The 17,099-nt window shown below is 40.6% G+C and overlaps 1 protein-coding gene across 1 annotated transcript in view; it reads left to right on the forward strand.

The window, feature by feature from the left end:
* Positions 1 to 2,827: 2,827 nt before the first annotated feature.
* Positions 2,828 to 17,099, forward strand: part of LOC113231193 (mitogen-activated protein kinase kinase kinase 7-like) — a 64,227-nt gene continuing 49,955 nt past the window's right edge. The window contains exons 1-4 of the mRNA XM_026465382.1: positions 2,828 to 3,035; positions 3,172 to 3,471; positions 11,363 to 11,542; positions 16,837 to 16,972. Of these exons, the coding sequence (XP_026321167.1) occupies positions 2,955 to 3,035; positions 3,172 to 3,471; positions 11,363 to 11,542; positions 16,837 to 16,972 (697 nt within the window). The 5' untranslated portion in view covers positions 2,828 to 2,954. The remainder of the gene's footprint in view (positions 3,036 to 3,171; positions 3,472 to 11,362; positions 11,543 to 16,836; positions 16,973 to 17,099) is intronic.

Consider the following 17,099-nt stretch of genomic DNA (forward strand, 5'->3'; position numbering starts at 1 on the left):
CTTTTTAGCGCGGACCCGACGTCCATATAATTGTAAGTCAATGATCGTAATTAAACATTATTTTTAAATGTTCATTTCAAAGAAGATTCTTCGACCAAGCGTCGAACAATCAATAACCCCTCGCACACAAAACCAATTACCACACACAGTTTGAAATTAAAAAAAAACTTAGCAAATAAAAATATTATTCTCTTGTATGTTTATGTATGTAATTAAGTATTAAGTAGGTATAAATAAATTAATCACATTATTCGGAATAAGACCCATTCAGATTTTTTTATAAATATATATTTTTGGTGGTAGTGTTTGTGACTATCGGTGCGCTTGTGTTATTTATTAATTTTATGCGGAGAGGGGGTGTGAAAATTAATCGCATAAAAAAATTCCACACAAGCACAGCATTTTGCATGATTTTAGCCGGCACTGGGTTTACTTCCATTTTTATTAATATGAACTTGCACAAAGTAATGTCTGGATTTATTAATTTATTCCCACTTTTCAATAAAAATTAATGTTTGATAATGCAGTTACAATGTATTCATTTCAGGATTCGTCATGATGTGTACGCCTACAGCAACAGAAGAAGCTATCCTTCGAATCTTAATAAATCATGGTGCGTCAATCAATGATCCGAATGCTCCTGGTGAGCGGCAAGCTCTGCATTTCGCTGCCATGAGTAACAACTGTGATCTAATAGTGGTTCTCGTAAAATTAGGGGCAAATCTATATATCACCAATCGCAGGAATGAAACTCCATTGGAAGTAGCTGTTTCTTTCAAATGTAAAGCGGCAGCTGATCTTTTAAGAGAAATGATGTCAAGCGCGACCAACATTAAAATTAAATGTACATCTCTTGCGATGCAACAGTTAGATTCCCCGTCGATAAGCAGTGTTAAACTTGCCAAGAGGGACACTATAATTTCTTTTGACTAAATCTCACAGCCCTATATGGCCAAGATACAAAGCTCTTAAATATACGTAGGTAGGTAGTCAACTATGTTTATAATTATGTACTTTTATAATATGCTTCATTTGCTTAAAATGTAGTCTTAGTTGTACTTGATACATTTTCTTGATATATTACTATTAAATCTCAATACTGGTGTAATTGATTAGAATTCCTTACCAAACTATCACTTATTGACTAGGCTATGCATTAGACGAAAGCATTTTCACATTATTATATTATTACAATTCAAAAGGATACCTAAACAATTAGTTTACTAACAAAATTCTAAACACTCCCATAATGTAGGCGCTAAAGTGTTTATGTACGTTACGGGGGTCTACTCTTGATGTCCGTCCGTCATCCGTCCGAAACAATTACTGCCAAATAAGCAATACTTGACCAAATGAAAAGACGCGTGATGCGAATGAAGCTTCGTACTTGATACTTGTGTTTTTATTTTGTCGAATATTACTTATTTGACAGTAATTGTTTCGGACGGATGTCGGACGGAGATCGAGAGTAGACCCCCTTATAGGTTTGTAGGTGTTGATACAAGACAACATACCTATACACACATATGCCACTTTTGTAATAACTAATTAGTTGCAATGCCAAAGACATGCTCCCTATTGCACATGTTGAAATTAGAAGCTAGTTTTAATATGATCCTGCTAAATTTAAGTTGATAGTAAGTTTCTTCCGCTACCAGTAATCTATCTCATAAAAGCCAAGCAAAACAATCAATAAGTTTCCTACTCTGAAATAGTCATAGATTTAGTATATGGAAATAGCCATGTAAAAGAAATTTATCACTTCCCACTTCTGATTGTAAAAGGTGGCATTTATGTTACCCGATACAAAAATGATGCTAATGACCTTAATCATATGGAAACATATAGAAAAAAATATATAATAAAAAACAAAATACCCGGTTGTCTCTAGTTAGGTCGTCTGATACGCTGTGTATGTTTTGTATTTATGAATCACAAATCCTGCACAGACTGTTGGATTGGTATCCCAGCAGACCTTGTTTTTTAATCTTATATATTTATGTTAAAGACACGGACATTTAAGGTCCCCCACAAACAGAACCTTGATATGGTAGATGAAATATTTGTAACTTCAATTTACTGTGTCGCTCCAGAAGAACTTGTTATACCTATTCATTCGGTCATGTCTATAATAGCACAAGTGATACGCAAATATTTCGTAAAACTGAAATATAAGCCGGAGCCAGTGCTTTATGGCTGTTTACTCCATTTGTGTGCAATTTTGATTCCGTAGGAGTTCTCTGGACTTACAAGTAAATACTATAGTACCTAAAATACATTGTTAATGTGTATTTGTTCCGAGTACAACTCTCTAACAAGTACAGAATCATGGAAGTGACATTGGAAATGGCGGGCTTTTGAAGTTACAAGTACAGCTTTTACAAAGATTATTTTTATGTTAAGTATATTATGAAGAAAAAACGAAGAAAGAAATAGTGATGAAGAAAGTTAGAACTATATTCCTTATTTAAAACCAAATTACTATAGACTTTATCCTAAAATTTCCAATTACGAATTCAAAGTTTTTGTTCAAAGTGATAGAAGATAATGTGATTTAAGTGAAAGTGAAAACGTAAATATTGACTCCCGCCGCTTAAAAAATTATGTAAAAAAACCCGAATAAGTGAACTAAGTTATTTAAGAGAAATTGAAAACATAATCTATTAGAACTACAAAGGAAAATATTACCGAGTATCCGATAATTAAACGAAAACGTGGCTCAAAGGACTTGTGTCCAAGCCAAAACCATTAATAATAAAAAAAAATAAGGAAATGACATTTGTTCTACAGTTTCAAAGATGGCGGCCTTGTCGCAGTTGCTTTTCTTTGCCAAACAATACTAAGCGAAATAGTAAAACCAACTAAATTTGCACATTTATTGAGAAATCTAAGGAAATAATATAATATATGTCGTATGTAGTAATCATTTTGATAATGTGATAATAAGTATACCCATGGCTTCCAGTGTTCAAGACTCGCCTGTCCAGCAGACATTTGTGGAGGAGATAGATTACAATGAAATACGAGAATTATCGGTAATTATACTTGCATAGAATTGGTGTTAAATCTTTCTTGTGTTTTTTTTACTTCAAATATTGAGTCTGTTGTCAAAATATTGAGTATATTGTTGGTATATTGAGTTAATACTAAATTTGATTACGATGTTGGCAGGTTGTCGGAAAAGGCGCTTTTGGAGTGGTGTGGAAGGGTTTATGGAGGGGCACTTATGTGGCAGTAAAGCACATCAATTCTGAGGCTGAAAGGCGTGAATTCGCGATTGAAGTGCGTCAGTTATCGCGCGTGTCGCACCCGAATATAGTGAGACTGTATGGAGCATGTACACAGGGTCCCCACGTATGTCTTGTGATGGAGTATGCTGAAGGTGGCTCTCTGTATAATGTTCTTCACAATCATCCCAAGCCTAAATACACCGCAGCTCATGCTATGAGTTGGGCCCGTCAGTGTGCTGAGGTATGTGTTTTTGACATTTACTGTTATGCACCGTTATGAAAACTGGACGTAGTTAAGCAAAAAGGGTTCAATCCACATCCAGTAAATTTTTAGATACGGTACTTTGAAGTTCAAAAGAGTTTTCTCATTCTTGTTTTATTTTGAAAACTTACATATGCATGTAACTCTAAATTTGCCTATGTTTTTATATTATGTATGCTTTGTTGTGAATAGTTTAGTATTTTATGAGATATTTAGGAAAATATGGTTTTGGGTCCTTCTTGGTAAATTATATGTTTAATTGCAGTAGCTCTTAATTTTGTTTCACAGTAAAGACCCATTTATTAAAATTATTACTATTTGTTATTTATCTTGAATAAAACTATGAATATAGTGTAAAAATTCTTGTTTGTTTTTAAACTTTAAAATGTTTTGCTCTTAGTAATATAACAGAACGGACTTTATAATTAAAGTTTTACCTATTCTGAGATCAGGTTGAGTGTGAGTGAGTGAGTGTGAGATCAGTTTAAGTTCAACAAAAAGGATCCATGTTTAGGGTCTTTTTGGTATTTTTCCTGTTACTGTAATGAACTAATTAGGATTTAACAAAAACAATCTAGACACATTGAATCCTTTTTGTCATTAAACTTTCTTGTCCAGTTTCTTTGTTCAATTAATATTAATAAGGATTCAAGAAAATTCGATTCTTACTGTCAAATAGAAATATGGATCTGCCATATATGTGGGACGGTACTTGGTACTTGGTACTTGGTGCAACGGGCTGGTTTCCGCAACTCGACGACAAAGCGCCTATTTTGCGTGTGGTGGGTGCAGGGTCCTACTCGTGCCACCCAAGCTCCTCCAGGAATCTCAGCAGCCTCCTTGGTTTGCTGAAGACTTCGGGGAGCGACCTTGGCACTCCAAGGTACTTTGCCCTGTAGTTGGCCACGCCGGAGCATTGGAGTAGGATGTGCGCAGCCGTTTCCTCCCCCTCCATGCACGCTCTGCATAGAGGGCTGTCTGTGATACCTAAATTGAAAAGGTGTTTATTGTATGGACCATGACCCGTTAGGGCGGCAGTTAGAGTGCGAAGCTCTTGCCTTTTAAGTTTAATTAGTATACGAGATAGACTGGCATTGAGCGTTGGGAGTGCTTCCCTCGCCTGTCTACAAACCGTAAGGGTGGTCCATGTATTATTATGTGAAGATTTTGTACCTTTGTGTATAGTTGTTCTGGACCATTGGCAGGGGAGGGACACTATCGGTTCTGGTCCTACAGCGTCCGTCTCCGACCCTTTTCTGGCTAGTTCATCTGCCGCATCATTGCCACGTGAGCCGCTGTGTCCTTTAATCCACTGTAGGGTTACGTGGTTTTGTATACATACCTCCATGAGTGCTTGATGGCATTCGTAAATGAGCCCTGAGTTTATGTCATAGCTATTCAGTGCTTGAAGTACTGACATACTGTCGGAGAGTATTCGAATGGAGTAGTTCTTTACTCTTCTCGCTATGATTGCTTCTGCCGCCAACTTGATGCCCATGCATTCAGCCTGGAATACTGTGTTGTGGGCACCAAGCGGTGCTGATATCCTAATATTGAGGTCTTCTGAGAATACCCCAGTACCTGTTCCTGAGTTTGTTTTAGATCCGTCAGTGAAGACTCGGACCTCTCTGGGGTTCAGTCCTTCGTTGGGATCTTCAAATAATTGTATCTTGTATTTTTTGTCAAAGATGTATTGTTTTGGGATCCTATCCACAACCGCCTCCAGTAGCGGTTCCTCATTGACAGTCTTGTAAAGGATTTCTGTGTGTGGGGTCCTCATGTGCTTCCAAAGGCCGGCTCTGTTTAGACGCACTGCTGTTGACGCCGCTTCCTGTCTGATGAACAGTGGGAGGGGTCGAAGGTCCAGCATTGCTTCGAGGGCCGCAGTTGGAGTTGTCCTCATGCAGCCGGTCGTCGCCATGCAGGCGAGTCTTTGGAATTTGTCCAGCTTGTCGGTTGCAGTTGTCAGCTTGGTTCGTGGCCACCATACTACCGCGCCGTAACTGATCATGGGTCTTATCACCGCGGTGTAGAGCCATAGTGTTATCTTGGGTGAAAGTCCCCATTGTTTACCCACCATTCTGCGGCACTGCCAGAAGGTGATAGTAGCGTTTTTAATTTTGTTGTCCAGATGTTTGTTCCAGTTCAACTTGTTGTCCAGTATTACTCCCAAGTACTTGACTTCAGTTGATATCTGTAGTTCTGTGCTGAAGAGTTTGGGTAATCGGTAGTTACCTAGTAGTCGTTTGTTGGTAAACATTACTAGTTCCGTCTTTGTTGGATTTACCGATAGTTCATATGCTCTGCACCATCTTTCCACTATTCGGAGAGCAGCTTGTGTAATGTCGCAGAGTGTATTGGCATAATTTCCTGTTACCAGTATAGCTATGTCATCAGCATATCCTACTGTATAGAAATGTTCTTTGTTTAGTTTGATGATGAGGTCATTTACGACCATGTTCCACAGCAGCGGCGACAGTACCCCCCCTTGAGGGCACCCCTTCGCTACTATGGCCCATGGGGTCTCATTTGCTGTTGTTTTTATCGTTCTTTGTTTTAGCATGTTGCTAATCCAGCTGATCAGCACCTCATCCACTTCGTGTCTTCTCAGTGCTGATTGTATACTGGAGAAATTGGTTTTATCGAAGGCTCCTTCAATATCTATAAAGGTGCCTAGGCAAATTGCTTTGTTTTTGAGGGCCACTTCTATCTTGCCCACAACGGCATGTAGGGCCGACTCAGTGGATTTGCCTTGGCTGTATGCGTGTTGGTTTCCGTGTAGTGGTATGTTCTTAAGCGCACCATCCCTCAGTTCTCTGTCACATAGCCTTTCTAATGTTTTCAGGAAGAACGATGTGAGGCTGATAGGTCTGAAGGACTTCGCGTCAGTGTAGTCGTTTTTTCCTGGTTTCGGTATAAATATAACTTTTACCTCTCGCCAGCTGTGGGGCACATAGCTGAAAGCTAGACAGGCTCGAAAGATGTCGACCAGGTGCTGGACCAGTGTGTCCCCGCTCCATTGTAAGAGTGCTGGGAATACTCCATCTTGGCCCGGAGCTTTGTACGGTTCAAAGGTGTTCACTGCCCATTTTGTCTTTTCGTATGTTACTACTTGTTCAGCGTATCGCCAGTTGTGGATCGATGTATTATAGTTCATTTCTTCGTACCTGTCGTCTTGGACGAACCTACATCCTGGGAAATGTGTTTCCAGTAGGGTTCTCTCCGTTTCCGCAGGGGAAGTTGTGTATGTGTTGTCTATTTTGCGTATTGAACCTAACTCAGTTGAATTTGAGTTGCCTAGGATTTTCCTTATTCTGTTCGCTTGTGCACAAGACGTAATGTTCCCGCAGTAGCCTCGCCATGACGCGGTGCTTCTGAACCGTATGCGCTTTTTTAGTTTGGATTTGGCCGTCTTGTAGTTTTCCCAGTCCTCATCCGCGCATGTGTTCATTGCTCTATTGAAACGTCTCCTTACCCTTCTTCGAAGCCTCTCAAGCTCAGGCCCCCACCAGTGTTGGCCTTGTCGCGGGGCTGAGTCACTAAGTGGGCATGCGGAGTTATAGCTGTTCACTATGTTTGATGTCAGTTCCTTAACCTGTGTTTCTATGTGTGCTGTGTCCAGCAGTGTGCCCGTTTTCCCCAGGCTCTGGTGTAGTTTGTCAGTGTATAGTTTACGATCGGTTTTTCGGGGATTCCGTTTCGGTTGTTGTTCTTTAATGGCTGTTTCTAAGCTAAATCTTATCCATCTGTGGTCCGAGAAGGATGCTTCTTCGGACACGTGCCAGTCTTGGATAAGATTTACTGCTCCTTCTGATGCTAGGGTTAGGTCTATAATCGTCCTGCATCTTTTATTTACGAAGGTTGGTACAGTACCTCTATTAAGGATTTGAAGGTTAGTTGTGAATAAGTATTCTGTTAAGTTCTTACCTCTGTCATTTGCGAGTTCCATGCCCCACAACGGATGGTGGGCATTGGAGTCAGTAGCCACGACGATATGCTGGCCGTTCTGCTCGCAGTACTTGATTAGCCGTTCCATTTCCTGCGGTGGTGGTACATCAGTCTCCGCCATATAGACAGAGGCGAGCACCACTTCAGGTAGGCCTGTGGCCGTGTCAGCTAAAAGCTTGACGACACACAGGTCTCTGGAACAGAATTCTGTTAGTGGCTGTACATGTAAATTATTAGAGTAGTAGATGCAAGTTCGTGGTTTATCTGAGTTATTGGTGGATAATAGCTTACCTCTCAGATGTGAGAGTCCATTTATTTGGCCGCGGGCACTGATCCACGGTTCCTGGATCAGCGCCACGGCTGTGTTGTTTACCTCCAACCATTTCCGGAGCTGAACCGTTGCGGCCTGGCTGTGGTGGAGGTTGCTCTGGACGACTTGCAGTTTATTGAGCGAGGGGGATACCGCCATCGCCAGACAGCAGCTCCACGTCCTCGTCCTCGCTCAATCGGATGTCTCCCATCCCCAACGCACACTCGTCGTCACTAATGGACACCGCCGGGCATTCGTCGGTGTCCACAGGGTCGGGGGTCGGGGAGGGCCCTTTTCCTTCCCTGGTGATACCAGAGGAGGTAGAGGGCTCCGGGGAAACATCCATTCGTCCTGTGTCCTGTGTAGTTTTGTTTTCTGGAGGCGCGTCAGTGTAGAGGCCCCTTTTCGACCTGAATCTCAGGTAGACCGTGCCCAGTTGATATGTGAAGCGCCGGCCATGCTCCAGGATAGTGGGGACCAGATCTTCAGGCAGGCTCACTACCACGAAGGTATGCCCACGTTGCTGATTCAGCTTGTGGACAAGCCAACGGTGAGTCTCCGCCCACTTGTTTTGCCACTTGAGTATGCGACCTATTCGGCGCGCATCCTCCCATTTGCCGGGGAGTAGAAGTCCACAGACCACCCTCCGGGGAGCCTCCACCCCATTTTTCAATGAGAGGGGCTCCCCGGACGGCAGCCTGATGGTGCTGACGGCGTCCTCCAGCCACTGGAAAGTGGCCTTGTCGTGGCACCACAGTTTCAAGGCCCCATCGCCGTAGACGGGTTTTCCCCGAAACTGTGGGCCGACGTCATCCTCGCCGCATTCCTCAGCTCCTTGAGTGAGGAGCTCACATAGGGCCTCCTGTATGGTGTCAGCATCGGGGCTCCGTATGAATCCTGTTTTGGCCGAGGTAATAACCGCCATGAGTTCGGGGTTGGTTGCCTCGGCGTATGATTTATTCTGGGCGGGCCTCTCAACTTTCTGCCGCTTGTGCTCGCCTCTTGGAGAGATCGTCTCATCGAGGCGTGCCCGTTTGGCATTGGTCGAGGACCTCTGCGCCTTGTCCGCCGGTTTGCTCTTAGAAGGGAGGGGGGCCCTTCCAGGGGGTTGCGAATCCGGTCTAGGTAGCCGCTTTGGTGCGGTCCCAGAACCATCCCCGCCAGCCACTGGGGGCCTCGCCTCTCCCCCCTTCTGCTGGGTGTTGCTCGCGTTTTGAAGTCGCTCGCGCTCTCGGAGCCGACTCCGTTTGTTCTTTCGGGCAGGGCGTCCCCTGCTCCCACTGGGAGCTGGAGGTGGTCGCTTGCCCTGGCTACTTTCCCCTTTCAAGCGGATGGGTGCCGTGGTTTTGGGCTTGCGACTCACCAGAGTCCACCCTGCCTCAAGGGCTGTGTGCGTTGGGTTCTGCGATGCAGAGCCAGGTGTCTGAGCGGGGACCACAGAGCACGAGGCTCGGGCCACTACCGCTGGTGTTGGGCCAGCACCGGCATCGGTACGCGGTTGGCCTTGGGGTTTCCCCTTTGGCCTACCACTTACCGTAGGGCGCTGTTCTGTGTTTGATTTTGTGCTTGATGGGGCACTTTTGGGTTTCCCCTCCAGTACCACCGGTTTTGAGTGATTGATAAGATTAGATTGATCGGTAGAATCCATAATTCATTGTTCTTGAGTTCACTCTCCTGATTTCCCACCCACCACGGAGCCCGCACCTTTGGGGATGTCCCATTCGGGACACCAGGATTATCAGGAGAGTATAGGTGCAGAGGTTGGGAGCTCACTGCGCGACATCGGGGGCTCGAAATGTGCGGCTGGCTGACCCGATCAAAGTCAGCCAGGTGTTCCGCACATACTCACCCCGTCAGCATGGCCGAGTCCGTCCCCCCCACACCTCGCCTGTGGCCCTCTGACGGGACACATTGCCGTTTCCCTGTGTTGGCTAGTCACAGGGCTACCGTTTAGCAGGAAATCAGGGCCAAAGAGGGCGTATTGCTTGCCGGGGTCTCCACCCCGCTCGGGCTCAACCCTCCAGGATTCCTTCATCCCTGCGTACGGCGCTCAACTGCGTAGGCATGAACGCAGGAGGGTGTAGGTTAAGACCGCCCACCACTTGCCATGATCCACCCTCATAAATGCAAGGCCGGGTTGATCGCTTCGCGCCCTCACTGATAAGACTCAGACTGAAGCCGAGAGTTATTAATGTTGGCCCCAGGGTGTACCGGCTACATCCTTGGGCATTCTGTGACAACATGTCATCACAGACTGCTCAAGAACTTCGCACGCGTGGAGGTGGAACAACTAATACACCCCATGTGGGACGGTATCTTATGTGTCAAAAAAAAGTATTTTATTTGCTTTCTGCTTGAATCATTTCTACAAGGTAAACTTTAGGAACCGTTTGGTATATATAAGTCATTTTTGATAATGTTTTGGATTGGATTCTTTTTGCTTAACTACGTCCAACTATTCTTTAGCACAGGCCACACCACGCACAAAGTTAGCTAACTTAGCTTAGCTCACATAGTTGCATGTAAAGCTAAGCTAAGAACATATGTAGTAAGTAGTGACTTTGGACACATGCGGGGTTGAAGGGTGGCAGAAGGGTAACATATTTTTCATTGTTTGTTTAGTTTAGTTAGCTCGGTTAGCTTAGTTCACGGTGTGAAAAGATGCCCCGGCTGTGTGAGTGATGTAAGATGAGTGAGGTAAGTTAGTTTTGTTCATGGTGTGGCCTGCGCTTTAGGTAATTTTATTTATTACTCTACTTCCTCATTTCACTTATTGGCAGTGCTCTGTGTGATTGTTGTGCTAGGTTTTTGCCAGTATCAAGTTTTCCACATAATAATTATAAATATATTGTAAAAATTGTGATCACCTCTAATGTCCAGTTCCACCAAAACTAATTACTGTCCAGTAACCCATGGTACTTGAGATTTTAATTATTTGCTCCTGATATTTAAGTTTTTATGAATTATTGGCATATTTTGCATCTAGAGTACTTTTTAGTTCTATTAAAAGACAAGTTAGAAGTACAGGGTGACATCAATGCTAACCCTAGAACTGCTCATTATATATACTTAAGAAGAATGGAATAAATAGCAAAGAAAATGAATTAGTAACAATGTAGATGGTAAACATGAAATAAAACTAATTTTACAACTCGAAAGAAAAAGTAAACATTAACTGGTAGCTAAGATTCAATGACTTCAAGGGCCTAGTGGTTTTCACTGGTGGGACTACATGAAAAGGTCCCTGGTTCAACATCTAGGACCAATTTGTAATATTAACTTCTCGGTACTGCCCTGGAATTCATTTAATTGTTCTGGCATTCATTGCACAGTCAACAGCACATCAAGCCCGACACTTTTGTTTAAATATCGCCTTTAGTGCAATGAAGTACATCAATGTGTAGTTGATGTGCTGCCATATGTACGATTCATTCCCTCGTTTAAGGCTTGATACCAGGCGTAGTTGTCTGGCACATTGTTATTATGAAATTAATTGTAAGCTTTCTGCAGCTAATGCTATAGCCAAACCTGTGCTGGTAGAATACTACTAGTAGATATATATACTATATATGTAATACTACTACTAGACTAATAGTTATAATAATTTTCCAGGGAGTAGCTTATCTACATGCAATGCATCCAAAGCCGTTAATACACAGAGACCTAAAACCTCCAAACCTGTTGCTAGTGGGCTTTGGACAGCGGCTGAAAATATGTGACTTTGGCACAGCAGCTGATAAGGCTACATACATGACAAATAATAAGGGCAGCGCTGCATGGATGGCGCCAGAAGTAAGTTGAGAATATTAATGTGTGCTGTGAAAATTAAGATGCTACTGTTGCATCAACTACTTGCATGATTATACTAGTGAAATTTTTGTATAGATCAAATGAAACTGCAGTAATGAATATTTTGGATGTAAACACCTTAGTTGTAACAGTTTTGGATACTATGGCAAATAAATAAAACTGCTACATATTTTCCTGAAAACTATTAATGTTTGCTGTACATAGGGAGTCCTGATATTCTTTTTATTCATATATGAACAAACACAATGTGTCTTTTTATTATTTAAGAACTGAATTTCTAATATTAATTATTTTTGTGAAATTAAAGATCTGTGAACACCATTGACTTACAATTATATGGACGTCGGGTCCGCGCTAAAAAGTGTCCGCACTTGTAAGGCGCTACAATCGTATACAGAGCGCTACACTCCGCTTTAGTCTTCATTTGTTCTACTGACAGCGCGATACTCGATGACATTACAATTTAAATTTCGAATAGGTTGACTTGGGACATTTTTTTCGTGGTTTTTGTATTAGACCCGTCGTCCATTTATTTGTAAGTCAATGGTGAACACAAAAAAATTCGTAATGTCAACAGACTCAACCTACAGGGTTATTTGTAAAATACTAACAACCTCCCAGGACTGTATTACTAGCATCACAAACAGCAACTTTTGTTTAGAACAAAAGGGTGTTGGTGAAATTACAGGGACATGGGACTTGTCAACTTACGTGTCAGGGTGACGGGCGCAGTGGCAGTGCCCCTCAGATCTTTGCAATTAAAGCTCTGAGTGGCACTTTTATTGTCATGGACAGGCGTGTAGCTTTCCATCAGACGCACGACTTGTTCGCCCCGTCACTTGATATTATAAAAAAAACACCGAAGTATGATAAGATGCCCCAGCTATGGGAGCTAAGCCAAGTTAGCTTAGTTTCGTTCGTGGTGTGGCCTGCGCTTTAGGTAATTTTATTTATAGGCCTTCCTCTGTTCACTTATTGGCAGTGCCCTTTTAGGATTTTGTCAGTATTGTAAAAATATAAAAAAATATGGTGATCATCACTAATGTCCAGTTTCACCAAAACTAATTACTGTCCAGTAACCCATGGTACTTGAGATGTTAATTATTTGCTGCTGATATTTAAGTTTTTATGAATATGTCATTGACTTACAAATAAATGGACGACGGGTCTAATACAAAAACCACGAAAAAAATGTCCCAAGTCAACCTATTTAAACGTAGTGACATGTAAAGGAATATGAAAAAGCTAAAACGTTGAATTTAAATTGTAATGTCATCGCAGTACTGTGTAATTTTGCTTGCTTCGCTGTCAGTCGAACAAACGAAGACTAAAGCGTGAATGACGCTCTGTATACGATTTTAACGCCCTATAAGTTCGGACACTTTTTAGCGCGGACCCGACGTCCATATAATTGTAAGTCAATGGAATATGTTCAAGAGATTTCTATATAAATATAATTTTCTTGAGGGAAATTGGCATATTTTGCATCTAAAGTACTTTTTAGTTTTATGAGAACTGCTCATTCTATATACTTAAGAAGAATGACAATAAGGACTATATTACTAACGTCACAAACAGCAACTTTTGTTCCATAACTTTTAAGAATTCGTCAGATTGTACTTTCATACAAAAATAAACATATTTAAATAGGTCACTCTAAACGATGATAACTCTGTGCAAAACGCGGGTGTCGTCGGAGAGGACGCTTGAACATTTGAACTTTACTACCTTACTCCCAATTAATACAGATATCAAAAATGTCAGGTAGTACAAAAAAACTTAAAAGTTATTTATGGTATATTTATCTCGTTTTGTCAAAAGTCATGGAACAGAAATTGTTGTTTATGATCTAGTCCTGGAAGATTGTTCGCATTTAAAAAATAACCCTGTATAACTCAGTTGCTCGAGCAGTTGCCATAGATTGGCAAAAACAAATGCAAGTTTGAGTTCTGTCAGATTGAAGGAATTAAAACAAGCTAGGTCCCTGTCGTTGGAGTAATCGCTAACCATCTCTATTCTAGCCCTGACTTTGATTTCTTAATATGATACTACATTATATTTTTTCCCTTATCTGACCTAAATAACTTTATCTCGGTGTACAATGTCATTTTATTTATTTAAGCACACTGTTGACACATATGTAGAAAAATTATCCTGTCTTATAAATTTGTAGTGACTTTATTGACCATATTATTAATTATACACACATACAGCAATTTACCTAATTTACTATTACGTTTAAATGTGACTATAAATGACGACGCTGGACAGTAAAACTTCTAACGTGCATTTTTAAAAATATAACAGGAGAGTGAATTATAGTAATTTTTAAGAATAAAGTCTTAACTCTTTAATTTTATTTCTTATGTGGAAAAGCTGAAACTTTCTAGTTTTCCATATGACAAATATAGAGTCAAGGTTTTTTTTTCTAAAAATAAAAAATAACTTTAATTTGCTGCTCTCCTGTAATATTTTCCAAATGCACGTTAGACATTTTACCTTTCCAGTGTCGATATATAATACGAGTAAGTAGTACATTAATAAACAGAACGTTAATAGAACTATTTAAAAGATAACAATACAAAAGGTAAGAACAGTTATTGCATGACGTTTGAACATGTTACTATATCGACTTTGTCTAAGCTAACGTCTTTGAGCGTCCTCATATGGACTGGGAAAATTGACCCACATTAGTATGAGGTACAACAGAAATTATCTCTTGCTCAGATAACATTATTTCACAAGGCCGCCCATGATTCGCGGCGCACTTTCTAGAAACGCATTCGTCTTAGTGGAGAGGTGTATCCTCACATACCTCTCCTCTATGGACGTAAGTTTTGTAACAAACTTGAAGATATGCTATAATTCATGGAATGTGACTATAAGAAACCAATTTCAATTAAAATTAAATATATATATTTGGCAGTTTGGGAAGTTAAATGTTGTGTTGGGTGACCTGTTCGCGAAGAGGGCTAAAACTTTGTACTCATAATGTGAGGTCTTGCCTCTCACTACGAGGCGACACGATAGAGTAGAATAATCCACGGGGATTGATATCACAATGCCGACATTCACACTCAAGTACAGGCCTTGTTAAAAATAAGATTTAAAAAAATGATGAGCATGTGTGCCATGCAAGATTTAAAAGCGATCGGTCTGTGAACCATGACTTCAGTATTGACAAAATAATAGTAATAACCATGAGTCGGAATAGAGTGTTCCAAATAAGTAGATAAATGTCTACAATAAGACACAAGGAGTGATGAGGAGTGGTTAAAACCACCAAATACTGATTTAAATAATTTTTATGAATTCCGAATTTCCGTAAAGCATTTTACTGCATCGTAGGATAAAACTATTCCCCTGGAAAGCTTATGTTGGATTTTAAGTTAATTCTAGTAGTGTCATGTAAAAAATGTACCAGATAACTTACCTTTCACTGAAGTAAGCGTTAAAATTAAATTACTTTAAAATCCAACTTTGGCTTCCTAGGTGAATAGTTTTATCTTACGATGCCGTATAACTATTTCCGGAAATCCGGAATTCGAAGAAAGTAATATCAATATTTGGTGAGTTTAACCACTCGCATGTCACTCTCTATACGTTTATCAACTAATTTGGAACACCCTGACTATTGGTATTAACCTCATAACATAGTATTGATAATGCACAATAATGTTCTGTTATGTAATTTGTAATCTGTTAAATAATATAGTATCAGGTGATATTGTAGATAAAACTTGAGTGATACAGTTATATAGATCAGACAATTCAATGACTTGACTGTTTATTTTATTTATTTATTTGTCCATTCATTTACATTGCGAACTTACAGCTAAATAGCCAATTAACTTTTAATGAATATATTCTATTTGCTTATTATTTTTATCGGGGTGAGCTACTCTGGGCCTGTATAGCCCTTCAAAATCAAATATATCTTTACTTCTTAGGTATGCAAATTACACTTGAAATCGTGACATTGATTAAACTTTACTACTCATTTGTAAGGCAGGTTCCACAGAGAAGAGTAAGAAACTCTAGGGGTTGTACATAAACATTTGAAGACATTTATAATTTACTATATTTATTTCAAATATTATAAATCGAGACAATCTGAAAGAGTTATCATGGATTTTGTCAATCAAAAACGCAGAAGCTATATAATAATCATTGATGTAGATTTGTTTCACTATAGTTAGCATTAACAGCAGTAGAGATCCTTGTGAATCTGTTCGTCCAGGGAAGTACTGCCACCTACCTACCTATTTCTGCCGTCAAGCAGTAATGTTAGCATTACTGCGTTCCCGTTTAGAAGGGTTACCTATCAGTAGTTCGAAATGACATTTTCCAGAAATAACGATTGGTCGAAATTTCATAACCTCGAACATTGACTTACAAATAAATGGACGACGGGTCTAATACAAAAACCACGAAAAAAATGTCCCAAGTCAACCTATTTAAACGTAGTGACATGTAAAGGAATATGAAAAAGCTAAAACGTTGAATTTAAATTGTAATGTCATCGCAGTACTGTCTAATTTTGCTTGCTTCGCTGTCAGAAGAAACAAACGAAGACTAAAGCGTGAATGACGCCCTGTATACGATTTTAACGCCCTATAAGTTCGGACACTTTTTAGCGCGGACCCGACGTCCATATAATTGTAAGTCAATGACCTCGAAAGTAATTTTGATAGGAAAATGTTTTTTCCGTTAAACCTAACTTAACCTAACCTAATCAAACCTAATCGTGTCTTTGCGATAAACCTTCAACATACCCTGAAAGAACTGTTCCGTTAAAATTCGGTTTTCGGTGTAATGAAAATTCGAACAAACGTCATATCGTGCAAAAAAATTTCGACTTTGTGATAGGTTACCGTTTAGAAGGGTAAGGGTGCTGGTGAATTACAGGCACATGGAACTTGCCAGTTTATGTCTCCAGAGTGACGGGAGCGGTAGCAGTGTCCCTCAGATCTTTGCGATTTAAAGCTCTGAGTGGCACTGCAACTGTTATGGACAGGCGGGTGACTTACCACCAGGCGCACGACTTCTTCGTCCCGTCACTTGATATAATATAAAAAAAAATAGTTTTAAACCTCATAAATGGCAAAATTTGAATATCCACTCCACGACCACGACCTCCGCTTAGGTCCTGGGTTCGTTCCCCGGCCGGGTCAATGTAGAAAACTACACAATCAACAATACAAACAACAACACAATCTTATACTAACTAGGTCTTCTCTATGAGAACTACTTATGTCGTCTGTATGAATTTGCAGGTGTTTGAAGGATCATCGTATACAGAAAAGTGTGACGTGTTCTCATGGGGCATCATCCTGTGGGAGGTGCTGTCGAGGCGAAAGCCCTTCGAGGAAGGCGGCTCGGCGTTTAGAATAATGTGGGCTGTGCATACAGGTACGTTCAATTGTATTTTATCATACAATTTTACACTGATCTCGTGACTTGTAGGTATATTACATTCAACAACGGGAACTATAGTTATGCCATTTAGCATGTCAAAACAGATATTATTATTTTTATT

This window comes from Hyposmocoma kahamanoa, unplaced genomic scaffold, assembly GCF_003589595.1.
Source record: "Hyposmocoma kahamanoa isolate Upper Pololo Valley unplaced genomic scaffold, ASM358959v1 65, whole genome shotgun sequence".
Taxonomy (NCBI): domain Eukaryota; kingdom Metazoa; phylum Arthropoda; class Insecta; order Lepidoptera; family Cosmopterigidae; genus Hyposmocoma; species Hyposmocoma kahamanoa.